The following is a 19612-nucleotide window of genomic DNA, read 5'->3' on the forward strand; positions in this document are numbered from 1 at the left end:
CAGGCCCGGCGCGCGGGCCGCCGCCGGCCGAGGCGCCGCCGCCGCCGCCCGGCGCGCCAGCCTCGTCGTTCCGCCCCGCCGCGCCCGCCAAGCTGTACGCGTCGCCGCGCGACCTGGCCGCCGTCGCCTACCGCCCCGCCGCAGACCAGACCGTACGTACCCGTTTTTTTCACTATTTTATCGGTTCAACAATAAACAACAACAGCTTGTAAATGTCCCACCGCTGAGCTAAGGTCTCCTCTCCCTTTGAGGGGAAGGTTTAGAACATATTCCATAGATAAAATATAGGGGCGAGATAATCGAGCATGTGTGATATCCCTGAGACTCGATGACAATGGACTATCCGTAAGACGGTGGTGGGTGGTGCGTCTGTACGAGTGGTGTGCGCAGGTGCGGGGCGCGAGTGCGAGCGCGCCGCGGCAGTGGGCGGGCCGCGCGCGCGCCGCGTCGGCCGACGACGCCGCGCACCAGTACGCGCAGCCCATCAACCTGCACAAGGGGTTCACGAGACAGGTCGGTGAACTCGTGAGCTTTAATTCAACAATTTACACCAAGTAAAAAAAAAATATGTTTAAATAGGGAACTTAATTAACGCATTACAATGGTGTTCAAAAAAATTATACGTTGCAAGAGCAAATATTATAAAAAATATAAATAAAAATTGTTTATTTCTGTAACTTATACCTAGATACAATATTATATTTACAACATGTGTTAGATGACGAATGAAAGTACTATTGACCCAGGAAACTCAAATTTTATTTGGAACATTGCTTTACATATTGTAACAAAAAGAAAACATCTATAGCGCGATTTAATATCCTACTAATGCCATCTATTAATGACAACTAATAAAATAAGTTAATAAATATAAACATGAACAACATGAAGAATATTGTGCTTCAATATACTTAATAAAACTAACGAGAGCTTCGGTTGTTTCCCCGCAGAGCTCTACGCCCGCGCCGCCCATCCCGGAGCCCGACTACAGCATGTCGGAGTCCGACGACGAAACGCCCAAGCGCGCCGGCGAGCCGCCCGGGGAGACCAGCGCCAACAGCAACACCAGGTATGTGCAGACACGGATATTTTCCTTTTGGCAGCCATAAACAAACAGCGTGACATACAGCCTTTTTCAGAGTAGGTAGGAAAATACAGATAACCATACAATTTTGAAATTCTGGAATTGAGCGAAATTTTTTAAGTTGTTTATGTAGATCCAAGTTACATACTGACTTTATTAACATTAATATTTCTTTACTTCATAATACCTGTTGCTGCCGAGTTTCGCCTAAATCACCTAAAAATAATACTTTTGATTAAAGTGTATTGGACATATTAATTTAAAAATATATTATCTGGGCCAGCACAATTTGTACCCTTGTAAAGTTTATCGATTATTTACCAAATGAGATATTAGATTTTTTTTAATTTTTTCGATTTTTTTTAATAACATTCTAGTCCTCTCTAACTTGAAGTTCCGATTTCAGGGCTCAAATATACACAACCATTTACGAATAGAAAGGAAGAATTCCATAGAATTAGTCTATTTGTAAAGATTGCATTTTCTTTCCAAGGTATAGTTTACATTTGATATTGCAAATTAAAGAAGCTTCGTCCACGTAATTGGGAAAATGTTGTGTCGTGAAATAATATCAATCATTACTCACTTCTCACTACCTGTTCATGTTTTTCGACCCACTGTTATATTTCTTTTACCATCGAACAAAGAAAAGCTTTGCAGTCGTGAAGTACATGCATTGGATTTTCTAACACTAGGCCATACAGTTTTGCTATGCTCCGTCGTTAAAATCCTTTTAATTAACAAGGACTAGGTACATAGTTTCTGTTGTCCTGTGTACAACTTGCCTTATATTAGTAAGTATATATGAGATAAGCAATAATATATCCGTGTGCATTCATTTGATCATAAAACTAATCTTCATAAAAAATTTGAAGACAAAAACTATTCCACAGTGAGGTGCATTTTATTTTTATTTTTACCCACCCATGCACATTTGTAATCCAAACATTCGCTCCATCGATCCGGTTGTTTCGCGAAGCTTTTCTTTACTTGAACGGCATAACGACCGATGCGCTCCCCGTCGCAGCGGCAGCAGCTCCGGCTCCGGCTCGATGCAGCACTCGTTCTCCGTCGACGAGATCCAGAAGATCCGCACGCGACTCAAGTCGTCCAAGTCGTGCGGCGACGAGCTGGCGGGCGAGCGCGACGACGGCGACAACTCGTCGTCCGGCGTGTCGTCCGACCAGGAGGCACAGGCGCGGCCGCGGCGCGACAAGGTCTCCTTCTGCAGCTCCGTCACCGTCAAGTCGTCCAACGACGTCATCAGCACCGAGCCCGTGCACAGCTCCAGCGAGAGCCTGGCGCCCGCCGCCATGGCGCGCCACAACTCGCTGACGCGCCGCCGCGCCGCCGCCGCCGTCATGCGCGCCGGCGCCGCGCGCGGCCGCTCCGCCGCCGAGCGCCTGGGCGTCGACCCCGAGCGCGCGCCCGGCCGCCGCCGCGCCGCCGTGTCGCTGGCCGAGCTGCCGCCGCCGCCCGAGGAGCCGGCCGGCGAGCCGCCCGGCGCGCCGCCCGTGCTGGCGCCGCCGCCGCAGTTCAGCGACCGCGTGCGCGTGGTGGCGGCGCTGCCCAAGCTGCACTAGCCGCCGCCGCGCCTGCGCCACACCTGCGCCGCGCCTCAAGCCAAAGATTATATATTTATTGTCGACGAGCCGGCGGCGCCTGCGGGCCCGCGGCGTCGTCGTATCTCCGAGTGTCAAAGCTTAACCTCTCGCTGAATTCGCTCGTTCGCATCGATTCGCTCCTCTTTTCGACTCTCCACCCTCCCCCGCAACCGAGTGCCATCGTGTCTATGATTTTGTAATATTTTTATATATATTTGTAAATATTTTACGAGAGCTATTTTGAGTGTCGAAAGAGTGGACTAGGTATTTGTATATACGATAATATATCCGGCCAACGAAAACGATATATAAGAATATGATATAATCGCAATATTTATAAGTAAAGTTTATTATTATTATTGAATTTTATTCATGTTTAAAAGAAAAATTGATTTATTTCATTCGTCCATGAATATATCGCGAAGTCCACTCTTTTGACGGAAAGAAAGTTTCAATATAACTTGTACAAGGCCGAGGCCGTCAACTTGAATGTGTTCTCACCGAGACTAATGCTCATTAAAAATTCAATGCTTTAGTGCGTCATCCGTTCCATTATAATGTAAATTTTTATATTAGGTCTTTCGATGTACCATGATTTCACTACAAAAGGATTAAATTCACAAAAAAAATACAGCAGTATGTCGCAAGAAAAGAATATATACAAATAATTATTATTATAGTTGGCCGCCCCAGCATCTCATATCCGTTTTTACTGAAACCGTGGTACATCATAGAATCAAATATTACGAATATTTAACACCAATATTAAAATTTTATACTCCAATTATTTGCGTCTCTTTTAGGTTAGAAAGCACGCTGCGTACATTTCGTATAAATTAAAAACTACGCTTATAATGAGACGTGTTGAATTAATTTTCATTTTGAAAATTTATAAAACTGTCTAAATCGCGTTAGTAAAAGTAATGTATTGTAAAAATCTCCATATTTCGTCTCGTGTACTATTATTATTAAATATTTCGGAAAAATAATAATAATACGAAATATAGAACTTTTGTATATAGATAATACAAAATCTTCTAGCTTCAAATTAAAATCTTAAACAAATACCGGAGATTATCGGTCTAAAATAAAAATTTATATCTCACGCAGCTTTGCTTTCTTAGCTTAGAGTAAACGGCCGCAAATTCAGCCTAAATATGCTATTTTATTATAGCACCTATTAAAGAGTACTAAAGTTCAAAATGCAACAGGCCTGGATGATTTGCAATTGAATACGTCGACTCAGCGACTTTACTATTTAGGAATTGGCTGAGAATGGAATTATATTTTCAATATTCTAGATTTGAGTATACACAGGGTTAGGTGGTTTTCCTTTCTACCCTCACTTTTGATAATTATTATACAATAACGAATTATAGCAAATTAAATTTAAGGTCGTAATTGGACAGGTATTAAATTTCGTAACATTGATAGACTGGAGTAAATGAGAATTGAAATAGGGATAGATATTAGTAGCCTAGATGATCCACCCTGTGTATACTCGGGGTAATGATAGCTAAATTGTAGCAAATAACAAATTAGCTCAAGTCGAAACATTTAGCGGGTCTAATAGGACCCACTTTATATTATTAGCACAATCAATTAATTTCTATTAATTATTATTGAGTTATAATCTTCTTGTCATTAATTTAAGTTGTATAAATGTATTGTCTACTTAAGGCATAGATAGGTAGTAGTAATTATATTAGGGCAATATTGATGATTCTAGAATAACTGAACGGGAAAGCGGCCTGTCTTTGAATTTAGACTGAATTTTTATTTGGATGTCTGTATATAATTATAAGTTGATACATCGTTGGATTTTTTTAGATTATTTTATATTGTTTGTTTTTGGATATGTTAATTTTTCGAATAATTTTATTATAAACAATTAAACATTTAAATCATGTGTAGCCACTAAAGATTCAGTTCATAATTCGGGACGAGGCCGCTACATTTTTGTATAATATATACCAACAATTGTGTTTTACGTTTCATTTGAATCTCAGTATCGGACGTGTAACTACAACTTGGTATTTTCAAATGAAAATTAAATGTTTCATCACTCGCTCATTGTTTTTATTTTTTTCCTTTGCCTAACTTACATATATAAATAATTATCACATAGTATAAAACAACGTCGCTTACCGCAGTCTATCCTTATGTAAGCTTATATCTTTAAAATTACGCAACAGATTTTGATGCGGTTTATTTTAATAGGTAGAGTGATTCGGGAGGAAAGTTTTTGTATATAATACATGGACAATATAGTAAAGAAACACTGATAAATTTAGAAAATTCTATTGTGATGTTGTAAGCAAATTCTGTAGCATATTTAGTATCAGTATTGAACCCATGCAAAGCCGGAGCGTATCGTTAGTATTAAAATATAATACAATAAAAAACGATCGTTATGCTAAAAGTATTTATTAATATAAGAAAAAATACCTATAACTAAAACATCATTAAATAGCTCATTTTCGAATTAATCGGTACATTTTATAATTCCCTGATAAACTCTGAAATTGGAGCAACGCTCTTATCAATACAAGGACGGATTGTAATCACATGGATATTCGACTTAAATATTATTATTGTAATTTGAACCTTATTCACCACTCTTAAAGTCTAAATATAATGTCACGTCGTCTATTTTTACAAGCCGCCGATAATCTACGGCTTCGCCGCACATCGGACACTTTCCTTCTTCGCGTAATAATCTATAACAATAAAATTATTTTAATCAATAGTTAATATAACTTTATAGTTAAACGATAATGGAACTACTTACTCTTTGAACTCTGATAATATGGCAGGAAAGTCGCATTCGGGACACGCCGTTAAATCGTCTTTAATGATGTGCATACCCTAGGAAGAAAAAAATGAAATTTAATAGAAAATAAACCAATTGATTTTTGTTTGTGAAAATTTAAAGTTTTATACTATAACTTTCCATCATATATATAATCTGAAATAAATACAAATTCAATTATTTATATATTTTGTATTTAAAATGTATGTAATACAACATACTTATGGATATTATATCTTGTGCGTACACTATACTTCACTTGGTTTGGCCAACTTAATATTAATGACTGATTTTATAAAGACTATCACAACATCTTGAATTTGACATTATATTCAAATGAAACGGCTTAAATATTACTTTAGTATACTTAATATTATAAATGTGAATTATGTTTATTGAAATAATAATACTTGTCTCTACAAAATCACAATTGTAAACAATAAATCTTGGTGTTCATGTTAGCAAATGCTATTCCAGGAAATAGTCTAAGCCTCTTTCTAATTACCAATGTTAATGGTCAAAACCTTACCACAGTTAAAAATTAATTTGGTGTTTTGATATTTCACGAAGGTTATTAAGTCTTTGATAATTTATAAGAAATGTATACAGTATTAATAACAATATTGATTATAAATGTCAAATAACATAGCTTATATAAAATAACTGTGCTGATCAACATCCCTCCTGAATTATTAATGAAATTCGAGCATTAGTCGAACAATCCCCGTAATGAGTATGTCAAATATAAATGTCACCTACTTTGTCGTTGATGTTGCCAGGTACAAACTGGCGCTATTACGCTATTAATATATCTTCATCTTTATACATTATTAATATCTATAACATAATCTTTGTCACCATTAACTGATGATATATATTGCATAAGCCCAATCTCATACATATAGGTTTTGATTATTTACAACTGAGCATCGTACTCTAATAATTAAACGTGGCAGGCTTGTTAAAGTATAGGACAGTGATCGTCTACAGCATTACTGTACTGTAACGGTAAAGTACGTCGTGTAGGCATGCGGCCTCACCGTGGCGAGGCAGAAGGGCACGTCGGCCTCGCAGCGCGCGCATCGCAGCTCGGCGAGCGCCAGCGCGGCGCCGCAGCGCGGGCACGGCTCCGCGGGCTCCGGCGGCGCCGCCTCGCGTGGCGGGTGACGCACCACCGACTCGATCTTCTTCACGTACTTTGCTTCAATCTGATTTCAATATTACAACTAAATGTATGGAGTAAAATTTAAAATCTACATCTCCCTACCACGTCTGTATCATGTTGTCCTTACTTTTACAGTCCTTTAAATATTTTAAAATTAATATTTAATACGCTCCTATACTTGCACAAATATTGATTATGTATCTGACCTGCGACCGGTACTCAGGCTGCATGAGCTCGCGTGCCCAGCGGTGCGCCTGCACGCGCAGGCCTGCGCGCGCGCACTCCAGCACCGTTGACGTCAGGATCGAAACTTGATCTGTAAATAGTCAGATATGTATTATCTTGACATACTTCTAGTACATTTACTAAATAGAAAGGCAATTTACGTTGCTGCGTCGGAAAGAACGAAACTTCTGCGGCCGTGCGCAGCAGCAGCCTCGCGGCGAGGTCGTGCCGACCGCGCTTCACGTGCGTACGAACCTGTGAACAGTAAAAAATAAAAAAAAAACTAGTTCACGAAAAGACAATCTGATGCCCTACTCAAAAAAATCATCAAATAAGATTAAATCCGAACACAGAAGTAAGTAAAGTAACAGCCTGTAAATTACCCACAGCTGGGCTAAGGCCTCCTTTTCCATTAAGGAGAGGGTTTGGAACATATTCCACCGCGCTGTTCCAATGCGGGTTGGTGGAATGTGACAGAATTTCGACGAAATTAAACACATGCACGTTTCCTCAAGATGTTTTCCTTCGCCGCCGAGCACGAGATGAATTATAAACACAAATTAAGCACATATATATATAGTGGTGCTTGCCTGGGTTTGAAACCGAAATCATCGATTAAGTTGCACGCGTTCTAACCACCTGGCCATCTCAGCTTTAAATTTATTAACTAACTTAAAAAATACATAAAACAAAATATTCTTCAATCCTGATTTAAGTATGAAAACGTAACAGTATGTGGCCAAAAAAAGAGAACATAGTAAGCTAAAAAATATGTATATTTGTATCTCGTGCGAGCGTAATATCGTCCCGGCCCGGCTCACCAGTATGTAGGAGTGCAGCAGCGCCAGCGCGCGCGCGAGGTCGCGCGGCGACGCCGCCCCGCGCGCCCGCAGCGCGCCGCACAGCCCGCGCGCCACGTCGCGCGCCTCGCGGTAGCGCCCCGCGCCGCACTCCGCGCCCGCTATGATCACCTGCCCCGTGGTAAATAACATTAAATACCCAAAGCGCATAATATCGAAAACAATGTGATAGCGGATGTATTATTAGTATACCTATGCAGAGAATATTTTTGGACATATGTATTTGAACCAATACAGATGAAACCGTTAACGCGTCTGTATTTTTATTAGCATCAAAATATAAAGAAATACAAACAGACAGAATAACAAATCGATAAATCCAATATATAAACGTAATGACGCATTATTCTCAAGCTAAACAAGCAATTAATATTGCAATAAATACTTCCTCGCCTTCCTCTGCTCAAACGTCGAATTACGACGAAGTGATAAAGTCTACTCCCCTGTCAAACGCCACAAGTACCTACGAATTTAAAGTATTTAAATCTTACAGCTGTTTTCGCTGCTTCCGTGAATTGTTTCTTAGCCATGTAAAGTCGAAACAAATAACGCGGATCACGAGGATTGCCATCAACTTCGCCCAGCAAGAACTCGATCAATCTGCAATAAAGTTAAACCAATTCAATTTTAATCAAATACTCCGACTCTTTTTATTAAACTTTTTAAGTCATTACGTACCTCCTAGTTAGCCTATCGTCATCGCAGGCCGCGACCACATCTGTCGCGATCGTAATAGCCTCATTCTCCTCCCCCTCTAACCTGCCCGCTTTCAGTAGATGTGACATCGCCTTATTGTACTCCCCAGCGTGAAAATAAAACTTCCCAGCCAGCAGATCATTCTTCTCTCCCTCGAAGTGCAGCGCCAAGCTCTTGAAGTCCTCCGGCCTCGCCTGCGACGTCTGTATTAAAATCTCCCCGTACAAACTGAGCTTGCCATTCTTCCGAGCCAATTGAAACGCCTCGTCGTAGCACAGTGACATAATGAGAAATTTAATCGCCGACGTCGGGTCGTCGCTGTTTTGGAAGTAGTTAGCGACCATCTTGGCCCCCTGCACCGATTTCGTCTCTTGCACCAAATTCACAGCCTCGTCGATGTCGTCCAGCTTGTCCAAATTCAACCTTATCGCTGACTCGTAGTCCTGGGCTTTCAGGTACGACTTCAGAGCGTCGCCGTATCTGCCCTCCGCCTCTTTGGCTCGAGCATACTGCAAATGAATGCTCGGCGAATTGATCTTCGGCATCAGGGCCTCAACTTTCAGCCAGGATTTCAATTTAATATACAACGAGGCCGCCCGCTCCGCGTTCCCCGCGTGGTCGTACAGCGCCGCCGCGTGCGAGTACTGCTTCTCCTCCTCAAGGAGTTGGGCGCAGTCCTTGAGCAGGCCGACGTCGTGCGAGTACTTCATCGCCGTGGTGACACCCCGCACGACGTCGCCGCACCGAATCGACATACGAGCGATGCCCGCCTCGCATTTCGCATTATGCTCCCTCGTGCGGACGTCGGTCGGGCTCCCCGCGATCATGCTCTTCTCGTAGTTGGCGAGCGCCTCGTGGTAGTCGGCCCTAAAAAAAAAAAAAGTAACAGCCTGTACATTTCCCACTGCTGAGATAAGGCCTCCTCTTCCATTAAGGAGAGTGTTTGGAACATATTCCACCACGCTGTTCCAATGCGGGTCGGCCCTGCAAGCGGTCAAACAGATGGCACGGTCAGCGCGAGCGGGGGGGGGGGCACTCACGTGAGCTCGAGGTGCTCGGCGCGGTGCAGCGCCAGCGCGGGGCGGCGCGCGGGGCACGCGGCGTCGGCCAGCTCGGCGGCGCGCGCCCAGTCGCCGCGCGCCGCGTGCAGCTCCAGCGCCAGCGCGCCGCCGCCCTGCAGCCAGCGCGCCGCCGCGTCGCCGCGCCCCGCGCACGCGCACAGCGCGCCGCTGCAAGCGCGGTTGGTAAATTTAGTAAAGTAAAGTAAAGTAACAGCCTGTAAATTTCCCACTGCTGTGATAAGGCCTCCTCTTCCATTAAGGAGAGGGTTTTGGAAGATTTTCCACCACGCTGTTCCAATGCGGGTTGGTGGAATGCACATGTGGCAGAATTTCGATGAAATTAGACACATGCAGGTTTCCTCAGGATGTTTTCCTTCACCGCTGAGCACGAGATGAATTATAAACACAATTAAGCACATATATATATATAGTGGTGCTTGCCTGGGTTTGAACCCGCAATCATCGGTTAAGATGCACGCGTTCTAACCACTGGGCCATCTCAGATCGATGATAAATTTACAGGGACTAAAAAGCTTCGACGACTGTTCTAAATGTATTGAGCGGTTCCGAGTTCTTTTTTTTTTTTTTTTTTAATATATGGCTTTTATTTGTGCCAAGAGAGCACAGATTATTTCGCCAATGTCACGTGCGATGGAGAAGACACGATGGAGATTGAACGGTGCGGTCGAGATTGCAGGCATTATATATGATGAAATTTAATCAAAAATATGTCAACGTACGTAAGAAATCATATTGTCTATGTACTAGGTTTCAGTGGTTTTATATCTTACGCCATGAATGCACTGTATTGACTGAAACATTACTGCTACAAAAAGTATGGATATTTACAAATTGAATAATCGATTATATGTCACCGTAAGACTAAAAATATCGTTAGATTACAATCTGACGAGACATTGTAATCTGTCGAAATATTGTGAACTGTGAAACATGATTGCAATTTAACGTATTATTTTTCGCTATATTGTAATCTGTCGACGGGAAACGGACAAATTGTGAACTGGCGTAGAAAGGGTGCATGTCGAGCGCTGATTGGTTGAACGTTCAAGAACGTTGAATATTACAATCTGTCTCGACATATTGCTTTTGTAATCTTACATTGACATATATAAGTTAAGAATTCCTCTAAAAATCCAGATGATTTTTCCTAAAATAACAAATGTTCTATAAACTATATTCTTATTTTTTCCAATTACCATAAAATAGGAAGTTCTTCAATATGTGATGCGTCTTCAAGGGCCCAGACCATCGCCACGTCGTTTAATTTCGTGTAAACTCTAATAGCTGGAACAACATTGAATATTTAATCATTTTTTACATGACTTAGAAAACATTAACGTTTTTGAAATCATTTGTACAACGCTACTACTACAACTACAACGCCGATTTCTCAAACGCCAGCATGGTCAGTTATTGCAGTCATCTCTCTGTAAGACTCTGAAAGATAAACTAAATCAAACCGTTTAACTGTTCAATTTATGTATATTCATTTTAAATTAAATAAAATAAAAACATACATATTCTTTATTTTATTTTAACGATGACGACATTTGTAGAAATGAGGATATAAATACTAATAATAGCGAATTGAAGATCAAGACTGGTGAGGCCTTCTAGAATAATCAACAATAATTGAAATTAACGTGCTGTAAGGACATTATAGTAATAGTTGAAATTATTGTGTAAGGTAATATAAGTATTTTTTACCAAACTCCACATTCAAATCAGCGATCGCCGCTTCGCCCAACTTCCTCCACATCTCGTCCTCTTCCACCGCGTCACAGAACAGCCACGCTTCGGAGAAGCGTCGCAGCAACAGCAACTTTTCGATGTGCTTCCTCTGATTAGCCAAACGTTTCTCGGTGTCCACATCCGCTAGACCGCTGGTGTTATGCGACTCCAAGGCAACTTTCATCACGCTGAAATTATTAACAGTTGTATTAATGATTCGCTTAATTTTTAATGTCAATGTGTTACGAATTTTGGAATTTAAAGTAGGTAAAACCTAGTCCTGTATACTCACTTCCCCCCACTTGCGTAGCAGTACACGTCGCCGGAGAACAGTATGAGCGGGATCTGGTCGGGAAGCAGGCTGGTGCTGGCTATGAAGTCAACATGCGAGCCGTGCGTCGAGTGTGGCGCGTAATAGTACGTGTCCACGGCGTCGCCCGTGTACACCGCGAAAACGTTGCGGTCCGACAGGCAGATGTCCCATATGGCGCCCTTATAACTGAATCGGCAATAATTTTCAATGAATAAGTCGCCTGGTCATCCATAAACTTTTATATTCTTGTTAAATGTTGAAAAAGAGTAACTACTGAGTTTCTTGCCGGTTCTTCTCGGTAGAATCTACTTTCCGAACCGGTGGTAGCTTCACTTAATTGTTAAATGACGATTCAAAAGTGCTTGTAAAAGCCCACTTGAATAAAGTATACTTTGATTTTGATTTTGATTAAACTAGCGCAAACAGATGAGTGATGATAGAGGATGCGGCCGGCGACCTGCGCTCGTGCGGCAGCGCGCACAGGTCGGCGGCGGGCGCGCAGTACACGTGCGCGCGGCGCCGCTCGTCGCGCAGCAGCGCGCGCGCGCCCGCGATGTCGCAGTGCAGCGCCGCCACGCCGCACGCGTGCCGGTAGCGCGAGCACGTGCGCCACTCCTCCACGCCGAAGTACTCCACGTGCCCCTGCTGCGGGACCACGCCACCGTTCACCACGTCTGTGGTATCTCTCGGTCAGATACACACGGCTAGTGATGTGTTAGTGGGTCGGAGCGCTTACGTCTGTGACGAATATGAAGAAGTCGGTCGTGAGATGAATGTCGACTATTTTCGCCCCCTGCATGTGCGGTTCCGGGAATATCATCGCGTCCCGCTCCGGCTGCGACGGGTCGGGCGCCTCGATCTGTGAATGCACAGGGCGACGATCAGCACGCATGGTCACTCTCCCGCGGGACGAGGAGGGCGCGGCGGGCGGCTCACCGAGTGCAGCACGGCGCGGCCGCGGCAGGCGGCGGCGGCGTAGTGTCCCGCCACGCGCAGCGCGTCCACGGCGGCGGGGTACTGGCGCCGCAGCGGCGGGCCGCCGCCCAGCGGGTAGAACGAGCCCTGCTGCCCGCTCACGCAGCACACGTGCGCCGCGCCCAGCGCGATCACGCTCGGCTCCGTCGCCACGGCGTAGCTAGCGAGCGCCGTCGGCTCCGCTGAGGAAAATTTAATAAGACTGTTAAATTACCTCAATCTTATTCCTGTTTCAAGCACACTGCAAACCTTTCGTTGATTGAACTGAATAACTACAAGTCGATATTAACTATACAAACAAATGTTATAAATTGTGATGTGTGCCGGAGGCACATTAGTATTGTAACGATCTTACTAATAAACGGACGTATCAACCGAATAGTGTTTTATTGCAATACTCATCAATCTGACATATACAGATACACACGTTTACCCATATGTACAGCACAGATGTAATACTCACCCTTATTGACCGGATCCGACTCGTCCCCGACGGCGATGCACTGGTAGACGGTGAGCTCGGTCAAGTTGGTGAGCGTGACGGCCCTGGTCCCGTGCGCGGCGTAGAGCGGCGGCAGCGCGGTGACGTACACGCCGAGGTAGCCGCGGCCGGCCGTGGCCAGCAGGCGCCCGTCCGCGCTCCACGCGCAGCGCTCGGCGCCGCCCACCGGCTGCACCGAGCCGCACACTTCACCACTGTTCCATAGATCTATCAACTTCAACCTAAATATTGAAAGTTACAAACGGGTGTTATTTCTTAAACATTTCATCGTTCAATTCAAGTCATTCTTAAAGACCTAACAGTACTCACTGTCCATCTCCACACGAAGCGGCCTGTCCATTCAATATCGCAATATCTGTCAAATTGTCCTTATGATTCTTGACTTGGAACAATTCCTCCCCCACTTCTTTGATATGAGTCGATATTGCTATTATATACCCTGCGCTGAATCCAATAAGAATATAACCATCACCATACCACTTATAAGAAACAATGGAGCCATATCTTTGCTGAAATGCCAGCTCTATAGGATTTTCAGGATTAAGAAGATTGTATAAGTATAATGTTCTCTTACCGACCACAAGGCTAATCTGTAACATAGATTGTTCCAAAGATTTTATATATAATAGTGAAAAATATTACACTTTATCGTATTGCAATCATATGTAAAGGAAAAGAAATTAAGGTAGGGACACAGAGACTGCATAAATAGTTTTCTATCAGTTTTGAACTCTTACCATCAGGAGGCCTATTTGCATATCATACTACCATACTGATAACAAAATAATAATCTAAAAATTAATAATGATATTAATTATATACGCAAAAATAAATTATACTGTATTCTAATATTTGAAATCAGAGTATTAAAGTATTGACTATAAAAATTGTATGAATAAAACTGTGATCTTACTGTATTTTCACCAGCAATCCTTTCGTCTGTTTTCATTTCGGAAAACTGTAAATCATTTGGAATATCACGCAAAGTAATCATTCTTAGAGTGTCTCCATCTGAATTATTGATAGATAAGTTTTTATCATCTGAAGCAAGCACCAGTATGCTATCTCTATTCCAAGCCGCACACGTGATTTTCTTTGTGTGTTTTCCTATTATGGGTATTCTCCTAAAAAGTCATGATTCATTATTATCAAAATATGTATATATATATTGCTCAATTTATATTTACTTATCATCTAATAATTGTGAAATGCCATTCAAACAAACATACATATCATGCAGAAGAAAAGAAATAAGATAAAGAGAAAAAATGAGCATTGCTTTTGTTTTGAAGAACATAAATTTAGAAGAAAGTGTAAAATTTCAATGGCAGTACATATTTTTAAAAAACAGCAATAAAACTATTATTAAATATATTTTGGATTTTTTTTTATAAATATGTAGTAACTAACATATATTTATTTATATGTATAATTACTTTGTAGTGTGATGGTTGTATAATGCTAAGTTTCCTTTCTGAGTTCCTATTGCTAGTAATGGTTCTCCATAAGACCATGCCAAGCAAGACGGAGGTTCACGGAGACCAGTCTCTATATTCACACGCTTGTTGGCATGGCATTCCCATAATAGAACAGAATTGCTGTTTGGTGTGATGATGGCCAAGTAGTCACCATCAGTGTCCCATTCCATCCCTGCACAAAGGCTAAAACAAAAAAGTATTCTATTGTTTCATATTTATAACTATAAAATAAATAATGCACAAAGTAACATAAGAGTGAGAAAAAATCATATAAATAGTTTGCTTTTACACCATACTAAAATAAGGGTAATAAAGTAATATTTTATATACATTAGAGAGTCGAGATGGCCCAGTAGTTAGAATGCGTGCATGTTAACCGATGATTGCGGGTTCAAACCCAGGCAAGCACCGCTGATTCATGTGCTTGATTTGTCTTTATAATTCATCTCGTGCTCAGCGGTGAAGGAAAACATCGTGACGAAACCTGCATGTGACAAATTTCAAAGAAATTCTGCCACATGTGTATTCCACTAACCCGCATTGGAACAGCGTGGTGGAATATGTTCCAAACCTTCTCCTCAAAGGGAAAGGAAGCGTTTAGCCCAGCAGTGGGAACTTACAGGCTGGTGTTGTATATACATTAATGTATGCTATACTTACCCTGAGAGCTTTAACCTCTCCTGCAATTGGCCTGATCGGTCATGAATAGCAACTGTGGCATCCGTACCAGTTGTTGCAAGCAAGGAGTGCGACTCCCCCTTTTGCCATAAAAAATATAGCTCTCCAAGGCCATGAGGTTGTTCAATAGTATAAAGTAACTGAAAAATATTTAATTTTTAACTTATGAGGAAAGACATTAAAAAAAACAAAAGTTACTAAAGTATGCATTGTAAAATTGTGCAGTGTAAAAAATAGAAAGGATAATGAAATAAACTTACTTTTGGAGAATTCATTTATAATTTATTATATATTCCTATATAAGCTCATCAATATATAAGTTCATAAATTGAAAAAAGGACACACTATTTTTATTTTTGAATAAGTTGCAGAATAGTAATTGCTTTTTATTAAGTTAGTAGATAAAATTTAGTTACATTTCGCTTTTTGATTTATAAATTTTGTACATTATCTTTGCTTAAACTTTTAAATTATTGTTAGTCAAAGATGTTACAAAGTTTATTGATGGATAGCGGCTGTTGCTTAGCAACCGTTGAAGTCACTTATTCCGTTTTAAAAACAGGTCATACACATAGTGATTTTATTATAATACTAAAACTTCAAATTATCAAATTTAAAAAATCATGATAAATTAGAGATAGTTAGCATTCTGGAAACCTTAAATTTATTCATCAAATAATCTAATTCTACGTCTTATTTTATGTTTTAAAATGGAGCTAAATATCAGAAAGTGACCAAAACGTAAATAATGTACTTTGACTGTATTATTATGTAGCACAATATCGTGTCAATAAAATAATAATTTTTAAAACAATCAAAATTAACCCCCAAGGTGTAATGTTAGCTTAAAATGTTATGGTGTTGCTGTATTTTTGAGTGTCATATTTTCAGTTTTCAAAATTGACAAAATAGATAAATTGAAATGCTATTTACTATAAAGTATTAATATATGTATATAACTTGTTACTATAAAATATAAATAAAATTAAATATTTAATTGTTTCAAGTAGCACGAAATAAATACCACTATTTATAATTCAACCGGTAATGTTACGTTGAAAATGACTGTTTAGCAATATTACTTACGAAATCACAATGGTTACAAAATTAAAAAGAATTTTACTAGGAAAGGTAAAATATGTTTTGTTTAAATCAGTAATTTAATTCTTATTGTTTTTTCGGTTTTAGTCGTTTCACAATTTCTATTAAATTTAGGTTACAAATTTTTAATAATTCTTTTTTAAGGTTTTCACTCAAACTGGATTGGAGTCAAACAGAAATGCTATAAATCTAAAGCAAATGCATTTTTCTTATAAGCATAAAGAAAGTATATTCATAGTAAATTTAGCAAGTGATAGTAAACATAATTTAGAAAAAGGAAGTAAAAACCATAAAAACAGTGAATGTGACCAGATAGCAGTGGATATAGATAGAAATCTTTTTGTTAAATATGTTTTAGAAAACATTAGGCATGAACCATTGCCTAATCCAAAACCAAAGAAAATTGTTATTGATTTTAGTTCACCAAATATTGCAAAACCGTTTCATGTGGGCCATTTAAGGTCCACAATAATAGGTAATTTTATTGCAAATATAAATAAATATTTTCACAATGATGTTATAAAATTAAATTATTTAGGTGACTGGGGCACACAATTTGGTCTTTTGCAGTATGGATTGCAACAAAAAAAGATTACAGTTCATGATCTCTGTAATAATCCTATACAAAATTTGTATGAAGTATATGTGCATGCTAACAAGCTGGCTTCCATTGATGATAATGTACAAAAACAGGCCATAAAATACTTTTCGGACATAGAGCAAGGAAGGTCTGACTTGGAAAATTGGAGAAAAATTCGTGAAATAACAGTCCACGAACTAGAAAAAATTTATCATAGATTAGGCATTACATTTGATGATTATCATTGGGAATCGGATTACAATGGTGAAGCAATAAAGAGATTAATGGAAACATTAGAGAAACAAAATATTATCACAACTGATGATTTAGGGAAGAAAGTAGCGGAATTTAAAAATAGAACTATCACTGTTTTAAAGAGTGATAACTCTACTTTATATCTCTCCAGAGACATTGCCGCACTCTTAGATAGGTATAAAAAATATAGTTTTGATAGGATGCTGTATGTGGTAGATAATGCTCAAAGTGATCATTTTGCTGCTGTATTTCACATAGTTGGGAAACTCAATAAAGAATGCACTGAAGGCTGTGAACATGTCAAATTTGGTAGAATTAAAGGCATGAGTACAAGAAGTGGAAATGTTGTATTCCTCAATGATATACTAGATGAAGCAAAACAGAAAATGTTTGAAAAACAACAAGAATCTAAAAGTAATTTTCATCCATCCAAACTTTTCTCATTATTATTTAATAAACTTTATTTATTTTGAATTCAATTTCAGATACTAGAACTACAGCTGTAAATGAAGAAACTTGTGACATACTTGGTACAACAGCAGTTTTAATAAATGATTTAAAACAGCGTAGACAAAAAGATTATGTTTTTGATTGGGACAGAGCACTACAGAGTGAAGGAGATAGTGGAATAAAATTGCAGTATCTTCATTGTAGACTTTGGAGTTTGGAAAAAAATACTGGTGTAACAATTCCAACGTTTTGTAACCCAGACTGCCTCACTGAAGAAATCATTGGTGAAGTTGTAGCAGAATTAGCAAGATTTGAAGAAATTCTAAACCAGTCATTAAAAGAAAAAGAAGCCTGCATTATTGTTAATTATTTATTTCGTTTAGCCAGACATGTAAATAGAATGTTTAATGAGCTTAATGTTAAAAATGTTGATAAGGATCTGGGATCTCAGAGGTTGCTAGTTTTTCATTCAGCAAGAATTGTCATTAAAAGGGGCTTAGAAATTTTAGGTGTCAAGCCTTTATGTGAAATGTAATTTTTAGTAGTGCTATGTTCACTAGTTAAAGTTATAACAGTTATTTCTATTTTGTAATAAATGTTCTAATATTGTACTTTCAATCCTTTTTTTATGTGGTAACCCTGATAGTGTAAATATGGTGAAATATTTGTTAGTAAATAAATATTAAAAGGGACTTTTTTTAAGGCTATGTTATAGTCTAAAAAAAAAATCAATAGAACTTTTAAGGAATGTCTAAGGAACAATATTCAAGACATGGGATATATCTTTCTGAAATAAAAAAATTAGTATACCTGGTAAAAAATTACCTAAAAGGAAATATCAATCCATCTACAACTAAGAAGTAGTTTAAGCTGTAATTAAATGAACTATCATTTAATTACGACTTAAACATCTGTGTTTTTGTATATTTTTTATCATTATGTTACCTGAGATCTGGGCCAAAGTGAATAGCTAGCTTTAATTGTACAGAGTACATGTGGAATATAGATTAATGTTAATAGTAATTGATTTTATTTATTTATTTATTAAATCGACTATTTAAACAAAGTATGTAATAGTAGTAGATATTAGAACTATACAGCATCTTTACATAATTGTTTTTTACATCAAAATCTTAGACAAATCTTATAAGAAAAATATAATATTAAAAATACTTTCATATGATATCTGTCTATTTAAGTCATTCGAACATATTTTTTAATACATGACTGATGTAAGTATGGTACAACGTATTGGTTGTACTGCCGTCGGTATGATAATATAACTTTACATTATTCATCTTACTTAATATAAATAAAATATATTTGATAAGGTACAGGAAAGAGAGTCTAATTTTTCAGATTGTATATTTTGTGTCTTAACAGCAAAAATAATAATTATTAAATGTAATTTATGAGCCTTTTATCAAATAATTATTTAATATAATCGTATAGTCGAACTATAATTACCACAAAACATAGATTCGCTTAAGACTGTCCACATTTTTATTTCTCAAAGAGTTCTGTGAGAAAATATTTCCAGTTTAAATACTGCAAATATTTTAAATATAATATTCACAGTCATTTTATTTATTAAAACAAATGTAATTAATTATGATGCTCTAAAAAATTTTGGTGTCCATTAAATAAAAACATAATAGGTTAAAATAATAATGATTTATATAATTATATTTTTCTGTTTTGTTTGTTCTATTTAAATTGTACTGAAATAAAATTAGTTAATTTTAATAAATTTAATAATAGAAAGTATTATTTTCTCTATGATGACCTAGAGACCATAGATCTAGATACACGTCGTATTGATGGTGACCCCTCCCGATATTGGAGGGAAATTTTAAATGATGTTAAAAAATAACTTATTTGCTGCAATTTTTTATATAAAATTAAAGACAAAATGAATAAAGTCCATATTTTTAATTTTTTTATGTTCTCTTAAAAGTAAAAGTAAGATTTAACTATTTAGTTTAGCGTTTAAATTTAAGTAGAAAACTCATCGGTTAACT

General features: G+C 38.7%; 3 protein-coding genes across 11 annotated transcripts in view; 2 read left to right on the forward strand and 1 right to left on the reverse strand.

The window, feature by feature from the left end:
• The window catches only part of LOC124544496 (SH3 and multiple ankyrin repeat domains protein 3), a 210386-nt gene extending 205630 nt beyond the window's left edge, over positions 1 to 4756 (forward strand). For 7 of the 8 annotated variants that reach the window (XM_047123079.1, XM_047123081.1, XM_047123083.1 and 4 more), the window contains 4 exons: positions 4 to 152; positions 391 to 513; positions 951 to 1069; positions 2112 to 4756. In XM_047123079.1, the coding sequence (XP_046979035.1) occupies positions 4 to 152; positions 391 to 513; positions 951 to 1069; positions 2112 to 2667 (947 nt within the window). In that variant the 3' untranslated portion in view covers positions 2668 to 4756. Of the gene's footprint in view, positions 1 to 3; positions 153 to 390; positions 514 to 950; positions 1070 to 1490; positions 1578 to 2111 lie in introns of all 8 variants that reach the window. The other variant, XR_006967538.1, reaches the window with a different exon arrangement.
• Positions 4757 to 5102: 346 nt separating this feature from the next.
• Positions 5103 to 15750, reverse strand: LOC124544422 (WD repeat-containing protein 19). Its single transcript, XM_047122956.1, has 21 exons — positions 15466 to 15750; positions 15188 to 15345; positions 14486 to 14710; positions 13963 to 14173; positions 13359 to 13639; positions 13011 to 13270; positions 12509 to 12729; positions 12309 to 12431; positions 12030 to 12217; positions 11552 to 11758; positions 11236 to 11447; positions 10725 to 10812; positions 9487 to 9675; positions 8429 to 9313; positions 8242 to 8350; positions 7712 to 7861; positions 7052 to 7145; positions 6872 to 6981; positions 6541 to 6708; positions 5480 to 5556; positions 5103 to 5408 (listed from the first exon to the last, which is right to left on the reverse strand). The coding sequence occupies exons 1-21, from the start codon at positions 15478 to 15480 to the stop codon at positions 5297 to 5299; spliced, it is 4083 nt and encodes a 1360-aa protein (XP_046978912.1). The 5' UTR covers positions 15481 to 15750; the 3' UTR covers positions 5103 to 5296.
• A 366-nt stretch (positions 15751 to 16116) lies between these two features.
• Positions 16117 to 18209, forward strand: LOC124544364 (probable arginine--tRNA ligase, mitochondrial). Of its 2 annotated transcripts, XM_047122883.1 has the most exons (4): positions 16117 to 16336; positions 16451 to 16781; positions 16845 to 17555; positions 17627 to 18209. In XM_047122883.1, the coding sequence occupies exons 1-4, from the start codon at positions 16301 to 16303 to the stop codon at positions 18124 to 18126; spliced, it is 1578 nt and encodes a 525-aa protein (XP_046978839.1). In that variant the 5' UTR covers positions 16117 to 16300; the 3' UTR covers positions 18127 to 18209. The 2 variants fall into 2 exon arrangements, with proteins under 2 accessions (XP_046978839.1, XP_046978838.1); XM_047122882.1 differs by having other exon boundaries at positions 16451 to 17555.
• Positions 18210 to 19612: the final 1403 nt, after the last annotated feature.

Source organism: Vanessa cardui, chromosome 4 (genome assembly GCF_905220365.1).
Source record: "Vanessa cardui chromosome 4, ilVanCard2.1, whole genome shotgun sequence".
Lineage (NCBI taxonomy): Eukaryota > Metazoa > Arthropoda > Insecta > Lepidoptera > Nymphalidae > Vanessa > Vanessa cardui.